This window comes from Sus scrofa, chromosome X, assembly GCF_054392235.1.
Source record: "Sus scrofa isolate SSC_HxYL_T2T_F1_AM1 chromosome X, Sscrofa_HxYL_maternal_Yorkshire_Landrace_v2.0, whole genome shotgun sequence".
Classification (NCBI taxonomy): Eukaryota; Metazoa; Chordata; class Mammalia; order Artiodactyla; family Suidae; genus Sus; species Sus scrofa.
Genome location: NC_139401.1, coordinates 46,412,939 through 46,429,545, shown reverse-complemented (window position 1 = coordinate 46,429,545; position 16,607 = coordinate 46,412,939). Strand labels below are relative to the sequence as shown.

Genomic DNA, 16,607 nt, shown 5'->3' with positions numbered 1-16,607 from the left:
GGGCCTAACCGGCCTCGCGAGAAGAGAGCTCGCGCGGGCGTGGCCGAGAACGCGCAGCCTATTGGCCGCGCCGCGCCGCGAGCAGCGCCAGCGCGGACCAACCGGCGAGCCGTGACCGGACCCCTCCCCGCCACCCGGCTCGGTCCCGAAGGCGGGTGCTCGCCGGCGCTTTCCCAGAGTGCGTCTGGGCGGCGGCGGCGGCGACGGCTGTGGCTGCCGAGGTTGCCGGAGGCCCTGCCCGTACGCCGGTCTGTCTGTCACGCTATCAGCCAATCACGTTGTCAGCCAGCCGCACGGGGGGATTCTCCGTCTTGTCAGACCCCCAATTACGGCCGTCAGTCAGTCCGTCACCACATTTTTAACCCCAAGCAGGCCATGACTCCCCAGGTGGACTACCGCCACACACAGCTGCTCAGGCAGTCACCCGACTCAAATCAGACAATGGGTCATTCACCACGACCACCGCCTCATCAGACCCCTGCCCCCCATTCACGCTGTTAGTCTGTCAATAGCAGCATCCACTCGTGCCCTGGGGCCAGCTGCGAGACCCTCAAGGCAGACATACGGCGCTGACAGCAGCTACGCTGCACGCCCGCCGGCCTGTCATTCTCTTAGCCTGTCCTTTTGTCACACCGTCAGTCGGTCCAGCAGCCAGGCTCTTCATCTACCCTGGCCCTGGGAGCAGCTCCAAACCCCGAAGGAGGGGGGTGGCGGGGGGATCATTTCACCACCGACGGGGCCCTCGGGCTGCCTCTGATTATACCATGACAGGCTGTCATTGTCAGCATCTAATGTAGCCCTGTCGTGGTGCAGTCACTCTCTCCACTGTCAGTTGGTCACTCTGTAATTCCCTCGGGTTCCTCCCCATTCACACCACGGATCAGGCAATTATTTCCTCGTAGTCAGAGCAGCTAAAGCCTCCAGGCCACCCGTCAGTGGTCAGCAGTCTGTCACCTCTCAGGCGATGCATGCCCCCCATTGGTCGGTCAGTCAACATCCTCCCACCCCTGGGCCCTCTCAAGGCGGCCGTGATTCTATCCGACGACAGGCATGGGATCGGGCAGCTACGCTGATCTTTCAGTGGGCCAGCTGGCCTGTGACTCATTCAGTCTGCCCCTCATATCAGCCAGCCAGGTAGCCATTCTCAGCATCCGACTGGCCACATGATATGTCAGGCATGGTGTGATCTGGCCAGTGTGGACAGTCAGTCGCCAGATATGGCTTGCCTATCAGTTGGCAACAGATCGTCCATCAGTCAGCCTGAAATTCCCTTGGGGTAGATTTCCTTTACACATCGCCAGACAGCGTGACATCCAGACACTCCCTCGGGCCGGGTGTGATTCCTAGGAATAGTCAGCCATTCACAGTATCCCACCACCTAGGCAAGCAGCAACAACACGGGTCATCAATCAGCCAGCCTGTAAGTCCCCCAGGAGCCTGCCTGCCTTCTGCATTATCAGGTCACCAGCTCCAGCCAGTCCCAGGTGGGCTGTAATTCAGTTAGATTTTCAGTAGCTCACGGTGTCAGGAAACCGCACTGTCATTTCCTCAAATTGCCCCTCTCCCTGTCGGTCCATGAGTTATGTAGTCAACCAAATGGTTATACAGTTAACCAAACGGTTGTTCTGTGCCTGCCAGCCCAGCTGTGACCTGGTTGGAGAAATGGTTGATCAGGCTGAGCTTCCAGTAGCCCCTGCTTGCTGTGAAACAGCTAACAGTGGAGTCTCACCGTGGAGTCCCCCTCTCTCCCTTATTCTTTCTAGAACAGAGTCAGATGCTGACCTTCACATGCCCCCAGTCTCCCCAGGCACACGGGACCTTCCCACTCCCAGGAGTCAAGGAGGCCTGTCGAACCCACAAAAGTGGTTTAAGTCATGACCTTTTTCTTTCTTTCTTTCTTTCTTTCTTTTTTTTTTTTTTTTTGTCTTTTCTAGGGCCTCTCCTACAGCATATGGAGGTTCCCAGGCTAGGGGTCTAATCAGAGATGTAGACGCCAGCCTACGCCAGAGCTACAGCAACGCGGGATCTGAGCCACGTCTGCAACCTACACCACAGCTTAGGGCAATGCCGTATCCTTAACCCACTGAGCAAGGCCAAGGATCCAACCCACAACCTCGAGGTTCCTAGTCAGATTCGTTAACCACTGAGCCATGATGGGAACTCCCATGACCTGGGGGACACAAAGAGGTTTAATGGGTGTTGGGGAGCATCACTTGTCCTTCCCCCCAAAGGATGTAGTGGGTTAAGGCTTGGATTCTACAGCCCAGCTACCTGGGTTCAGTCCAGCTCTACCATTTACTAAAGTGTGTGATCTTAAGCCAGTTTCTTCATCTGTAAAACCTCAGATGAGTGACCTTGGGGTGGGCTTCTCCTGCTCACCTGGAACATGAATCTTTCTGGACTAGCACCTTCTTTTTTTTTTGGGTGGGGGGAGCCCAAACCCATGGCATGTGGAGGTTCAGGCTAGGGGTCGAATCAGAGCTATAGTGGCCGGCCTACGCCACAGCCACAGCAACATGGGATCCGAGACACGGCTGCGACCTACATCACAGCTCATGGCAACACCGGATCCTTAACCCACTGAGCAAGGCCAAGGATTGAACCCACGTCCTCATGAATGCTAGTCGGGTTCATTAACCACTGAGCCACGACAGGAACTCCCGAACCCTATCTTAATGTCATTCCCCTCAGCACATCGTGGTACTTATCATGATCTATACCTATCTTTTGTTTCTATTTAATTTCAAGTTTCTTTTCCAGCTCCTGCCCTAGAATGCCAGCCTTACCAGAGCAAGAATTTTTGTCCGCTTTTTCCCACTGCTTTATCCCCAGCTCCTAAAGTAGTGTCGGGTGTGAACTGGAGTTTGGCACTTGCCACCTGCCTCTACAAGGATGGCATCATGAGCCACTGCAGCTGCTGGCCCTCAATGCCCCCCCTCCCAAAGGAGCTCAGGTTGGAGACAAGGAGCGAAGCGCTCTGTGCTCTGGGAAAAACCGGCAGAACAGGAGTTCCCTTTGTGGTTCAGTGAAAACAAATCCGACTAGTATCCATGAGGATGCAGGTTCCATCCCTGGCCTCACTCAGTGGGTCGGGGATCTAGCATTGTCGTGAGCTGTGCTGTAGGTTGCAGATGTGGCTTGGATCTGGCGTTGCTGTGGCTGTGGGGCAGATTCAGCCCATAGCCTGGGAACTTCCATGTGCTGTGCGTTCAGCCCTAAAAAGGAAAAACAAAAAACAAAAAACAAAACTGGCAAAACAGGTCTTCAGATAGATATTTTTAGGAGAAGTTTTGATGAGCCCAATTTTTGCATCGCCTGGAATCTAGAAAGCCCTAAAATCCTTCGTGGCGATGTCTGCTCCTCGTGACTAGTGGTAGCCTTCATAACACCAGCAGCAAACTCCTGCAACGTGTGTGCATGGCTGGTGGTGAACCCTGAGGGAACTCAGGAAGGAAACATAATACCTGCCATCCAGCAGCCATCAGACTGCAGCCACTCCTGACAGCCAGCCCTGGGGAAACTCAGGCTGTGAAAACACAGGATATTGGCCCCAGACAGCTGAGGTGAATGTCAAAGGGAAGAGATCAGTGAGGATCTTTCCATAGAAAAGCACTAAATTCCTTAACTTGAGATATCTGATTTTCTGTTATTAGCAGTGATCTTTTTTTTTTTTTTTTTTTTTTTGTCTTTTTGCCATTTCTTGGGCTGCTCTCGCGGCATATGGAGGTTCTCAGGCGAGGGGTCGAATCAGAGCTGTAGCCACCGGCCTACGCCAGAGCCATAGCAACGCAGGATCCGAGCCACATCTTTGACCGATACCACAGCTCATGGCAACGCTGGATCCTTAACCCACTGAGCAAGGGCAGAGATCGAACCCACAACCTCATGGTTCCTAGTCGGATTCGTTAACCACTATGCCACGACGGGAACTCCAGCAGTGATCTTTTGTTCCTACCATCTGCTCTTTGTGGCAAAACTCTTACATATATTAGCTCCCCCCTTGCCTCCCCAGAGCAGGTTTTCTCAACATTACAGGAGATGTTGCCTCCTGGGCTTAAGCCCTCATTTTGCTCAGAATAAAACGTAACTCTCAACGTTGAGGTTGCACTGGGTTTTTTTTGGGGGGGGTGGTTTAGGGCCGCACCCACATCATATGGAGGTTCCCCGGCTAGGGGTCGAATCGTCTACACCATAGCCACACCAATGCCAGATCTGAGCCGCATCTGTAACCTACACCACAGCTCACGGCAACACTGGATCCTTCACCCACTGAGCGAGGCCAGGGATCAAACACGCATCCTCAGGGACACTAGTCGGGTTCATTACCCCTGAGCCACAATGGGAACTCCAAGGTTGCACTTTTTTTTTTTAAGTTGACACTGACAATACATGGCTGTGGGGGGAAAAAAGGCAGAAGGAAACAAAGAGATACAGGCTAAATAACCAAAGGAATAAATGAATGAATAAATGTATAAATACAAAGCTAAATAAATGAAATGGGATAGATGGGAAAAAGAACCCAAATTCCCAACATTTGGAATATAAATGAACTAAGATTTAAAGAAACAAAAAGAGGAGTTCCCATTGTGGCTCAGTGGGTTAAGACTCACACTAGTATCCACGAGGATGAAGGTTCGATCCCTGGCCTCGCTCGGTGGGTTAAGGATCCCGTGTTGCTGTGAGCTGTGGTGTAGGCCAGCAGCGGCAGCTCCGACTCAACCCCTAGTCCAGGAGCTTCCATATGCCACGGTGTGGCCCTAAAAACCAAAACAGAAACAAATAAAACAACAGTCATTTTAGGAGTTCCCATCGTGGCTCAGTAGTTAACGAATCCAATTAGGAACCATGAGGTTGCGGGTTCGATCCCTGCCCTTGCTCAGTGGGTTAATGATCCAGCGTTGCTGTGAGCTGTGGTGTAGGTCACAGACGCGGCTCGGATCCTGCGTTGCTGTGGCTCTGGCGTAGGCTGCCGGCCACAGCTCTGATTCAACCCCTATCCTGGGAACCTCCATATGCCGCAGGAGCGGCCCAAAAAATTGCAGAAAGACAAAGGAAAAAAAAAACAGTCATTTTATTTTGGGCACACTGTTAACATTTGGACTGGATGGGCAACGGGGTCCTACCCTCCAGCACAGTTGGGTGTGACTAGGTCACTTTGCTGTGCAATAGAAATTGAAGAAACATGGTAAACCAACTATATTTTATTTAAAAAAAAAAAGCTCTTGAGAAAGGGGAATTGAAAAGTTTTGTAGAAAAGGTCCCTGGCTCTTGCTGGGATGAGTGGTGAGGGTGGGGGCAGTCAGGGATAACAGCATCGGAGGGGTGAGTGACGAAGAAACAGGGCTTGGGAGCCTGGAAGCTGAGAGTGGAAGGCGGCCAGCAGGGCTGCCAGGGGCGCAGGTGCAGAGCAGGTGAGGGTGGCGGTGACTCAGTCATCCCATTCATCGTCGTCATCGTCATCACCGGCCTGGTCCTCCCCTTCGTCTGGAGGGAGAGAGAAAGAGTGGAACTTAGGATGGGCAGAAGGGTTCAAAAGCCCCCCCCCCCCCAGTGGGATGTTACTAGGGCCTGGGACTTTGGGACTCTGGGGTCCTCAGTTGGGGGGGGGTGCTGACATGTGCTTGGAAATTAGATCTGGGGCCTGCGTGTTGGATGCAGAAGGGGCCCCCTCAGAGGAGGCAGAGTTGGGGCAAGATAGGGATGATAGCTGAGGTCCAGGCTCTGATTGGAGATGAAGTTAATGTTATCATCCAAAGTGTGGTTAATTGGGAGATTATTGTCACACAAAGGATTCGTGTTAACAAGGGCTTGTCACTTCAGGGGGTGGAGTTAAATATTAGCAAAAGTGGAATAAATGACCATATTCTTGTTTCACAGCAGGTTTCGTATTTTTTTTATCTTTTATTTTTTGCTTTTCAGGGCAGCACCTGCAGCATATGGAGGTTCCCAGGTGAGGGGTCCAATCGGAGCTGCAGCTGCCAGCCTACACCACAGCCACAGCAACATGGGATCCTTAACCCACGGAGCGAGGCCAGGGATGGAACCTGCAACCTCATGGATCCTAGTCGGGCTCATTACCACTGAGCCACAACAGGCACACCTATATCATAGCAAGTTCATGTTAACTTTGGTGACACGTAATGGGGTTAAAGATGATATCGTGGTCAAAAGATGAGCTCGTTAGAGTTCCCGTCATGGCACAGTGGTTAGCAAATCCGACTAGGAACCATGAGGTTTCGGGTTCGATCCCTGGCCTTGCTCCGTGGGTTAAGGATCCGGCATAGCCATGAGCTGTGGTGTAGGTTGCAGATGCGGCTCGGATCTTGTGTTGCTGTGGCTCTGGCGTAGGTCGGTGGCTACAGCTCTGACTGGACCCCTCGCCCGGGAACCTCCCTATGCCGAGGAAGCGGCCCTAGAAAAGGCAAAAAAAAAAAAAAATGAACTTGTTATAATATTGTAATAGAATGGATTCTTCGGAATCTTGGGAAGAGACTCTGGGGTTGATATCCATATTGTCACACTTGGAGTATAGTATATTATTATCACATAACAGGGGATCCTCACCTCATTGTCATATATAAGGACATTATTGTTGACACACTTAGGGGATTAATATTGGGATTAATGTTGGTATTGATGTAGAAAGATTGGGTTCATTATACCATTATTACATAATGAATTAATGGCGATCTTTATCATATAATCATCACATGCTGAGCTAATACGAACACTCTTGAACCTATGGGATTAATGTTAATATCGTGGATATACTTTGGAGTTAATGCCAATATCACCGTCGAAGACAGAGCTAATCATATTCCTGCTACATGATGCCAACGTCACCTTTATCAAGAAAAGAGACTGATACAGGATGCGAGTGAACCCTCCTCTCGCCAACAGATAGATAGCACGAATGTTACTCTCGATGGTGACAGCTGGGAACCAGGGTCACCACCAGGCAGGGTGGGCTATAAAGGGCAGGCTCGCAGGGGAGGTGGGGGTTCTCACCGGAGGAGTGAATGGCTTTGCTTCTCTTCTGCATCACGTGCATCAGGGCCCCCACCAGCCCCTCGGAGCTCTGAGGTGGGGGCTGCAGCGCTGAACTCTCTGGGGCCCCAGGGGTCTGCAGCAAGCAGGGTCCAGCACAGAAGGCTCAGGGTCTGAGAGAGGGGTGCTCCTCCCCGCCCCTTTGTCCTTATTTCTCCTCCCCCACACGCCCTTCCCTTCCACACGTCTCCGAGCCCGCCCGCCTCTCTCCACCAACCTCCCAGCCTTATCCCCGAACCCCCACATCCCGGGACCTCCATCACGCTCGGCCTCGGCCCCCTAATATCCTGACTTGTGCAGCACACCCCAGAGTCCTAGACGGCCAATCCTCCATCACGCTGGTCCTTACCTTGTTCAGCTGGATTCCCTGCCGGATTTGATCCAACAGCGCCCCCCGACCCCCACCAGGGGCCGGGCCCCCCACAAGCCCCAGAGAAGGAGGAGGTGGGGGAGGGATGGGTCCGTCCCCACAGCTGGGTGGTGGTGGCGGTGGCGGTGGTGGCGGAGGCAGGGTCGGCCCCCCAGCTCCAGGGGGCGGAGGGGGTGGTGGTACAGAGCGTCCAGTGGCTGGAGGGGGTGGTGGCGGAGGGCCCCCTCGGCCCGGGGGTGGGGGTCCCCGGGGAATTGGTGGGGGTGGAGCACCTCCCGTGGGAACAGGGGGCAGTGGGCCAGAGCGACCCTTGTTACTCCCCACAGTGGGGGGCCGGGGGAGCTGGTTCCCTCCTCGGGATGGCGGTGGGGGCGGTGGAAGCGGCTCTGAGGGGGGAAAAATGATACATAGCTATTACTATAGGTTTCTTCAGAGCCTCAGTTGTGCTCATTTGTAAAATGAACATCCCAGCCTACCAACTTGCAATTTTTTTTTTCCTTTTTAGGGCCACCTGGGGCATATGGAGGTTCCCAGGCTAGGGGTTGAATCAGAGCTACAGCTGCTGGCCTGTGTCACAGCCACAGCAAGGCCAGATCCTTAACCCACTGAGCGAGGCCAGGGATTGAACCCGAATCATCATGGATTCTAGTCGGGTTCCTTAACTCCTGAGCCACGAAGGGGACTCCCATTTTTTTTTTTTTTTGTTAACTCAAAATTCTTTTCTTTCTTTTTTTTTTTTAGGGCTGCACCTGCAGCACATGGAAGTTCCCAGGCTAGGGGTTGAATCCGAGCTACAGGTGCCAGCCTACGCCACAGCCACAGCAACACAGGACCTGAGCTGCATCTATGACTTAGACCACAGCTCACAGCGACACCATCCTTAACCCACTGAGTAAGGCCAGGGATCGAACCCACATCCTCATGGATCCTAGTCGGGTTTGTTACTGCTGAGCCATCAGGGGAACTCCCTCTTTTTTTTTTTTTTTAATGGCCTCGCCCACAGCATATGGAAATTCCCAGGCCAGGGATCTAATGGGATCCCGGAGTAGGGCACCACTGATCCTTTAACCAACTACTGCAAGGTGGTAGGGCTGGGGATGGAACCCACGCCTTGGCAGCCACCAGAGCTGCTTCAGTGGGGTTCTTAACCCACTGCACCATGGGAGGAACTCTATCAACTCCCAATTCAAGCAGTATAGGCATTTCCGTGAGGAAATGTGAGTGCCTGCAATGGATCTCTTAGAAATCAGCTACCAGGGTTGATGAAAAAGGGGGTGTCCAGAAAGCTGGGGGGGGTGACTCACCCTGACGCCTCATCTCCTTCCGCACAGCTTCCATCCCACCCTGGTTCTCAATGAAGTCATAGATAAATTTGGAAGTTTCAGCATCAGTGAGCTGGGCCTCACTGATTCCTGCCCTGGAGAACAGACTCCGCAGATCCGGGTCCAAGTTGTTCACCTGCCCAGGAGGAAAAAGGCCAGGGCAGGGGTAGGGGAATCAGGTGGGGAGGTCATGGGCAGAGATTCTCATTGGGTCCACCCCCCCCACCAGAGAGGCATCTGAGAGGCGTGTGGGAAGGCTGGGCTCTGAGGGTAGGTCTGGAGCCGTGGAAGGGTAGGTGGGAGTTGAGTGGGGTCCAGGGGACTTTGGAGTTACTCACGTCAAATCCATTCTGGGGGTCCCACCCCACGTGGCTGACATGTCTGGGGGAGGTGAGGAGACCCCAATGAAGCCCCACTGCCCTTTCTTCCCTCCCTTCCTAGCGAAGCCCTCTTGCCCTCTCCTGCCCAGAGGGACCAGAATGAATGAATGGGTCATAAATGAATGAATGAGAGAAAACAGTAGTTACGGAATTAGAAGGTGGCCGGCCATAGTTTGTGATGCCCATCTGTCCACCCACCTCTCTTTCCACCATCCATCCGACCCATCTCTTTGTCTACTCAGCTATTCACATTCACCTGTCGGACACTGATTTCTATACATTTTTCTCTCTCCACTCATCTATCCATGCACATCTATTTACCCACTTATCCACCAATCTGTCTTCACTCACACTTATCCATCCACCCATCCATCTACCCCTGTGTCCATCTTCCCATCCATTCACTCGCGTGACGACCCATGCGACTACACACTGCTGACCACGTATCCCCTGCACTGTCCACACATCCACATATCTGGCCATCTATCCATCCTCATCCAACTTGCCTGTGAGCCCATCAGCCTATATATCCATCTGTCCATATACTCATCCCCTCAGCCATCCATCTACCGACCCACTTCCCATTTATCCACCCATTCATTCTCCAACCCACCTACCCATCCATCCATCCATCCATCTACCCTCCCCCCAACTCATGGGCCAGCCTAACCGGGGTAGGACTAGGTTGAGATGAGTGAAAGTGTTAGGGAGCAAACTTTAAGGAGGCACTCACTCTGGGTCATGAACTGTAGTTGGACAACCTGGAGAGGGATAGCCTCTACAACGTTTGCAATCATGGTGACCTAGTCCCGGCCTTGCACTCACCCACCCACCCATCCATTTTCCCATCCTTCCAACCACTTGGCTCGCCTCCTGTCCACCTGCTTATGCGCTCCCCCACCCCCCAGGGATCCATGGGCCCACTGGGGAGAGGTTCTCACTTGAATCCGCTGGGTGCACCAATATCAGCCTTGCTGATCTTTTTCTTCCCTGAGCGTTTCTTATCACCTGGACCAGGCCCCGGGGTCGGGAGCCCACGGTATCGTGAATTTGTGATGTCTGGGTTCTGGATGTCCACTGTCACCAAGGACAGTGAGCTGCTTCCTTGACCTGTGGGGAAAATAGGGGGACTGAGTCATTGACCCAACCAAGCAAAGCACAGGCATAAGAGACAGGAAGATAGCTGGGAGAATCTCTGTGTCTGATGGTTGTGGAGGGAGGGGGTGAGGGGGTCCAAGTAGGGTTTATGGAGAAGAGTGTGGTTGGGGCCCACAAACCATCCACGCATTCACTGATTCATTTATTTATGTTCACTCACGCTTATCACTTAAGTATCAACTCATTGATTCACTTGCTCATGGACTAATCTGTTAAATTACTTGTTCATTCATTCATTCATTGCTTTCTCCACAGATTGAAATTTTTTTCTCACTTGTAAATCCCAAGATGCTTGGGATTAGTCCTTTTTTTTTATTATTATTAAGGTGTAGTTGGTTTCAATGTTGTGCCATCCACTGTTTGCAATTTTTTTTTTTTTTGGTCTTTTAGGGCTCCACCCATAGAATATATGGAGGTTCCCAGACTAGGGGTTGAATTGGAGCCTATACCACAGCCACAGCAACACCAGATCCAAGCCGCATCTGTGACCTACACCATAGCTCATGGCAATGCCAGATCCTTAACCCACTGAGCGAGGCTGGGGATTGAACCTGCATCCTCATGGATGCTAGTCAGATTCGCTTCTGCTGCATCACGACAGGAACTCCACTGCTTGCAATTTTATGTCACTCATTTATTCACTGTTGAATTCAGTCACTCATTCAGTCAATCATCCATCCATCCATTCATCTATTTATCCCCATACCCATTCACCTGTATATCTTTTTTTTTTTTTTTTGTCTTTTTGTCTTTTCCAGGGCCACTCCTGCAGCATATGGAGATTCCCAGGCTAGGGGTCTAATCAGAGCTGTAGCCACCAGCCTACGCCAGAGCCACAGCAACGCGGGATCTGAGCCACATCTGCGACCTACACCACAGCTCACGGCAATGCCGGATCCTTAACCCACTGAGCGAGGTCAGGGATTGAACCCGCAACCTCATGGTTCCTAGTCAGATTCGTTAACCACTGAGCCATGACGGGAACTCTCACCTATATATCTATACACACAACCTGTACATCTATCTATATTTTCATCCTTCCCTCAATTCCTCGTCCTATTCAATCATTTGTCCACCACCAATCCATCTAACTACACATCCATTCACCTACTCATTCACCCACTTATCTCTGTACCCACCCACTTACTCACCCATCCACCCACTCCCCCACCCACCTGCCCACCCAGAGACACAGGGAAGAATCAGCACTCACCCCCTTGGTCTCCACCTGGGTGCGGGGGCACGGGTGGGAGCGCTCCTCTTCTCTCTGGGAAGATGGGATGGGTAGAGAGCCATTGCAATCCTGCCACAGGTTCCTGGGCCGGGCCCTTTTTACTCCTAATTGCACTCGCTAAAGGACTCACCTTCATTGGCTGGTGTGGGTGGAGTGGGGAGCTGGCGCCTGTCTGTGGAGAGACAATTCGACTGGGAACCAGAACCATGATGGGGGCTTTTCCAGCTTCCCACTCTTTTTTTTTTTTTTGTCTTTCTGCCATTTCTTGGGCCGCTCCCGCGGCATATGGAGGTTCCCAGGCTAGGGGTCGAATCAGAGCTGTAGCCCCCGGCCTACACCACAGCCACAGCCACGTGGGATCTGAGCCGCGTCTTCGACCTACACCACAGCTCACGGCAACGCCAGATCCTTAACCCACTGAGCAAGGCCAGGGATCGAACCCGCACCCTCATGGTTCCTCGTCGGATTCATTAACCACTGAGCCATGACGGGAACTCCCTCCAGCTTCCCACTCTTGCACTCACCTCTGGGCAACCTCTTCTCCTCCCCCAAGGCCTGCTCACCTCCACTTTGCCTCTGATTCCTTTTTTGGATCTTCTCGTGCACCAGGGCCCGGAAGGCCTGGGCCTCGCCCTCATCTGCAAAGTTCAGCCCCGCCTGGCATTCCTGCACAGGCCTGGGGGTCAGCAGCCTTCCAGGTGCACCCTGCCCCCCACCCCGACCCCTTTCCCACCTCCTCCCAGCACCCCGACTGAGGCCCCTGGGGGTTGGGTGGTCTCTTACATCTCCAGCAAAGGTGTGGAAGAAGGGGGTGGGCGTGGAGTAGACCAGCTGTGAGTACAGCTCCTGTTCCCAGAGCAGCCGGCCGGCCTGGAGAGGCAGGGAACATGCTGGCACTGAGGCGTAGTATACAAATTTGGGGTCCTGGGATCTGATTTGGAGCTTTCTAGTTCAGCATCAGAGAGTTGAGGGACTAGATGTCTGGGGCGGATTGGGGTGCACTATGGGAGTCAGATACTTCAGTGAGAGGATTTGGGATTTGGGGGTTTGAAGGTGAGGATTGAGACTCTCAGTCTAGGAACCTGAGCCCCTTTGCAGAATCCATCCTGAAGCCTGCCCCCCTTTATGGGGGGGCCTTCGTTTGGGCAGGTAGGGTGCCAGTATTGGGAACTGGGTTGAGATTTGAGGTTCAGACCTATAGACTTGGGAGGTTGATTTTTGTCTTGGGGGGTAGCCAGCCAAGTTATGTGCAATTTGAGGTTCATAGAGTAGAGTTATGGCTTTGGATTTGGGTCAATATTCGATGGCCCTGGGATTTTTTTTGGGGGGGGGGCTAGTGTGCAGCAGCTTGATGTGGGATCTCAGCTCCCAGACCAGAGATTGAACCCGAGCTGCAGTGGTGAAAGCTCTGAATCTTATCCACTAGACCACCAGGGAACTCCCAGCTCTGGGATCTTGATGTGGCTCTACTGAGTCTATCTTCATGGGTTTAGAAGAATGAATTTGGGGTTTATGCTTAGGGAGTTGAGGTTGGGGATTTGTGGAACAGATTTCTGGCAGTATTTGCGTGCTCCGGAGTTTTCACATAGGAATTCTGGGGTCCATGCTGTGGTTTTAACAGAACAAATTTGGAGTTCAAGACTCAATGGCATATTTAGACTGGGGGGTTATGGAACAGATTTATGACTTAGGAGCTAGGCAAAATTCTGGAGTTCAGGAGCTTTGAGTGGGAATATTTTTTTTGTTTTTCTTTTTAGGGCTGCACTCATGGCATATGGAGGTTCCCAGGCTAGGGGTCGAATCAGAGCTACAGCTGCCAGCCTACACCACAGTCACAGCAATGCGGGATCTGAGCCACATCTGTGACCTACACCACCGCTCACGGCAATACTGGATCCTTTACCCACTGAGCAGGGCCAGGGATCGAACTGGCACCCTCATGGATGCTAGTTGGGTTCATTAACCGCTGAGCCACAATGGGAACTTCTGAATGGGGATTTCTGAAACCCAAAATGTTGAGTTGCGAACAGATTTGAGGTTCACATAAAAAAATAATAGCCTGTTTTTTTGGAGGTTTTGGAACAGCTTAGACTTTGGAAGTATACTAATATTGGGAATTATAGATCTTGCCATGAAGACTCTGGGGTCAGTCATCGCAGACTTAGGAAGCCAAACCACGGGTTGACATCTGGATGAAGTCTTTGGTTCTGGGGATCAGGGGTTCACTGATCTGAGGGCTCAGGGTTACGGATATAGGTGTGGGTTTGCGGGTTGAAAGCTAGGGTGTCTGTCCGGTGGGGGGGTGTGGAGGGTCACCTGAAGGCCGTAAAGGCGGATGAAGTAAGACTTCTGGGGGTTATCCTTCACGAAGCACACAGCTCCACAGTGTTCTTTGGTCCAGTGCTCAGCTCCAGGGGGCAGCGCCAGGTACAGCTGAACAACCGCGGTGGCCAGTGTCTGGGAGGGGAGAGCAGGTCTCAGTCGGGGGGGGGGGAGCGCTGAGGGGGGGTTGGCCAGAGAGGCTGGGAACCAGACGTGGTCCTTCCTTGTCCATGGCTGTCCTGGCTCTGAAGGTAGAGCTGCAGCCAGAGGAAAAGCGAATAGACGGGGAGATCTTCCTGGGATGGGTGAATGGGGGTAAGTGGGTGCCAGGAGAGGAGATGATGGAAAGGAAGAGGACGAGGGGAGGCAAGAAGGATGAGGAAGATGAGGAGAGAGGGAGAGGAGGCGAGGGGGAGGATGAGGAAGATGAAGAGGCGGAAGAGGAGGCGGAGAGGAAGAGGAGGAAAAGGAGACAGGGAGGGCCAGGCGATCCCCAGCTCACCCAGCATTTCCGTCCGAGCATCTCAAAGAGTCGCTGGTTCTCATGGTCCTGGAGGAGCGCAGAGGGTATGTTCTGCTGGACCGCGGCTCCTCCTCGGCCCCCGGGCCTGCCTCCCGCAGGGCCCCCACTCATGGTGCCTCCTGTCCTCGTCTTCTCCCGTCCTGTCCTCTCCGGCTAGGCTCTGAGTGCAGGGTAAGAAGAGGAACTTCCGCAGTGAGCAGGGGAACAGGAAGTGCAAAAAACCACAAGGGAAACAAGTCCTCCGGGGGCCCCTGGGTGGGCCTGGCCTCCTCCTGCCTTCAACGGGGGGGGGGGGGGGGGCTCCTCCATGTGCCTGGTTGGACCCATCTTTTGGACCCACTCATGTCCGCCTCCTTTCTTTCTTGCGCTCTGGGGCCCACCTCCCTCTGACCAGCGCAGATCGGCCTCCCTCTGGTTGGCTGGCAGCAAGAGCTAGGCCGCTGCGGCACTTCTGCAGTGCAGCCAGGAGCGGGCATGGAGCCGGGCAGCCTCCTTCCTTTCCAAAGCATCCAGCTAGTCTGGGCCCAAGGTCCCAGGCCCCTAGGGCTGAAGGGTTACTAGGTGAAAGCTTTTCCTTTAATGATATAGCTAGCGCCTGGGACCCTAGCCCTCTCCTGAGACCCCCAACAGCCCAAGGGCACTCAGCTCAGCTTCCCCATTGCTACCCCTACCTCCCTGTGGCTCCCAAAGTACTTCCTGCTTATTATCCTCCTTTATTTTTTAAAAAAAATTCATCTCTGGAGTTCCCGTTGTGGCTCAGTGGTTAACACATCCGACTAGGAATCATGAGGTAGTTGGTTTGATCCCTGGCCTTGCTCAGTGGGTTAAGGATCCAGTGTTACCGTGAGCTGTGGTGTAGGTCGTAGATGAGGCTCCGATCCTGCATTGCTGTGGTTCTGGTGTAGGCTGGCAGCTACAGCTCCGATTCGACCCCTAGCCTGGGAACCTCCATAAGCTGCAGGACCGGCCCTAGAAAAGACGAAAAAAAAAATCCCTTTTTCTTTCTTTTCTTTTTTCTTTTTCTTTTTTTGTAGGGCTGCACCCAAGGCACATGGAGGTTCCCAGGCTAGTGGTCGAATCAGAGCTGTAGCCACTGGCCTGCGCCACAGCCACAGCAACGCCGGATCCTTAACCCACTGAGCGAGGCTATGGATTGAACCTATGTCCTCATGGATACTACTCAGATTCGTTTCCATTGAGCCACAATGGGAACTCCCTCCTTTTCTTCCTTTTTAAAAAAAATCTTATCCCCCTTTTTTTAAGAAAGGAATGCTAGGAGCTCCCACTATGGCGCAACAGGATTGGTGGCATCTCTGGAGTGCTGGGGCACAGGTTCAATGCCAGCCTGGCACAGTGAGTTAAGGATTTAGGCTAGTCTCAGCTGATGCTTCGGCTGCAGCTGCAGCTGGGATCTGATCCCTGGCCTGGGAACTCCATAGGCCCCAGAGGCAGCCAAAAAAAGAAACAAGAAGGAAGGGATTTTATAGCCTATGTGCATGAATGCCTAAACACCATCTTGTTTACTTGCGGGTCCGTTGCTTTTCAACTTTTGAAAGTTTGTAATCTTTGGAGACTTGTTTTTCTCCTTACTCAACATCCTGTTTATATGTATAGCACTGAACTGTGTGAGCCAGGCACTATTCTGACTTCTTTGTAAATACTGACTCATTTAAATCCTCATACCAGCCTGGGGGACACATGCTGTTTTACCAGGTCCATGTGACAGAGGGAAACTGAGGCACAGAATGCTTAAATGACTTCCCCAGTAGCTCCCAGCTAGTAAGGGGCAGAGCCCAGACCGCAAGCCAGAAAGGCTGGGTGCAGAGTGTACACTTTTTTTCTTTTTAGGGCTGCACCTGCAGTGTATGAAAGTTCCCAGACTAGGGGTCGAATCGGAGCTGTAGCTGCCAGCCTACCCCACAGCCACAGCAATGCCAGATCCGAGCTGTCTGACCTACACCATAGCTCATGGCAATGCCGGATCCTTAGTCCACTGAGCGAGGCCAGGGATCGAACCCAAATCCTCATGGATACTAGTTCATTACCACTGAGCCACAACAGGGAACTCCCCATAGTGTACACTTTTCATGCTCCATCCCCACTCTGTTACTAAGATTCATATTTGGAGTTCCCGTCGTGGCGCAGTGGTTAACGAACCCGACTAGGAACCATGAGATTGTGGGTTCGATCCCTGGCCTCGCTCAGTGGGTGAAGGATCCGGCGCTGCCGTGAGCTGTGGTGTAGGTCGCAG

At 52.8% G+C, this 16,607-nt stretch overlaps 1 protein-coding gene across 1 annotated transcript; it reads right to left on the bottom strand.

Annotated features, from left to right (window-relative positions):
* Positions 1–5,186: 5,186 nt before the first annotated feature.
* On the bottom strand, positions 5,187–14,524 carry WAS (WASP actin nucleation promoting factor). The gene is made up of 12 exons (XM_021080063.2): positions 14,336–14,524; positions 13,828–13,968; positions 12,295–12,381; positions 12,075–12,177; positions 11,642–11,683; positions 11,491–11,544; positions 10,061–10,229; positions 9,078–9,120; positions 8,722–8,875; positions 7,397–7,803; positions 7,009–7,123; positions 5,187–5,484 (listed from the first exon to the last, which is right to left on the bottom strand). Exons 1-12 carry the CDS (start codon positions 14,465–14,467, stop codon positions 5,429–5,431), a joined length of 1,503 nt encoding a protein of 500 aa, XP_020935722.1. The 5' UTR covers positions 14,468–14,524; the 3' UTR covers positions 5,187–5,428.
* Between the last annotated feature and the right edge of the window lie 2,083 nt (positions 14,525–16,607).

Bases quoted from the DNA above. Each gene is read 5' to 3' on its own strand.
- WAS (XM_021080063.2), bottom strand. From the start codon at position 14,467: ATGAGTGGGGGCCCTGCGGGAGGCAGGCCCGGGGGCCGAGGAGGAGCC. The intron at 12,382-13,827 runs GTGACCCTCCAC...CTGCCTCTCCAG, and splicing joins TCCGCCTTTACGGCCTTCAG to GCCGGCCGGCTGCTCTGGGA. The intron at 12,178-12,294 runs GTAAGAGACCAC...AGGCCTGTGCAG, and splicing joins TCCACACCTTTGCTGGAGAT to GAATGCCAGGCGGGGCTGAA.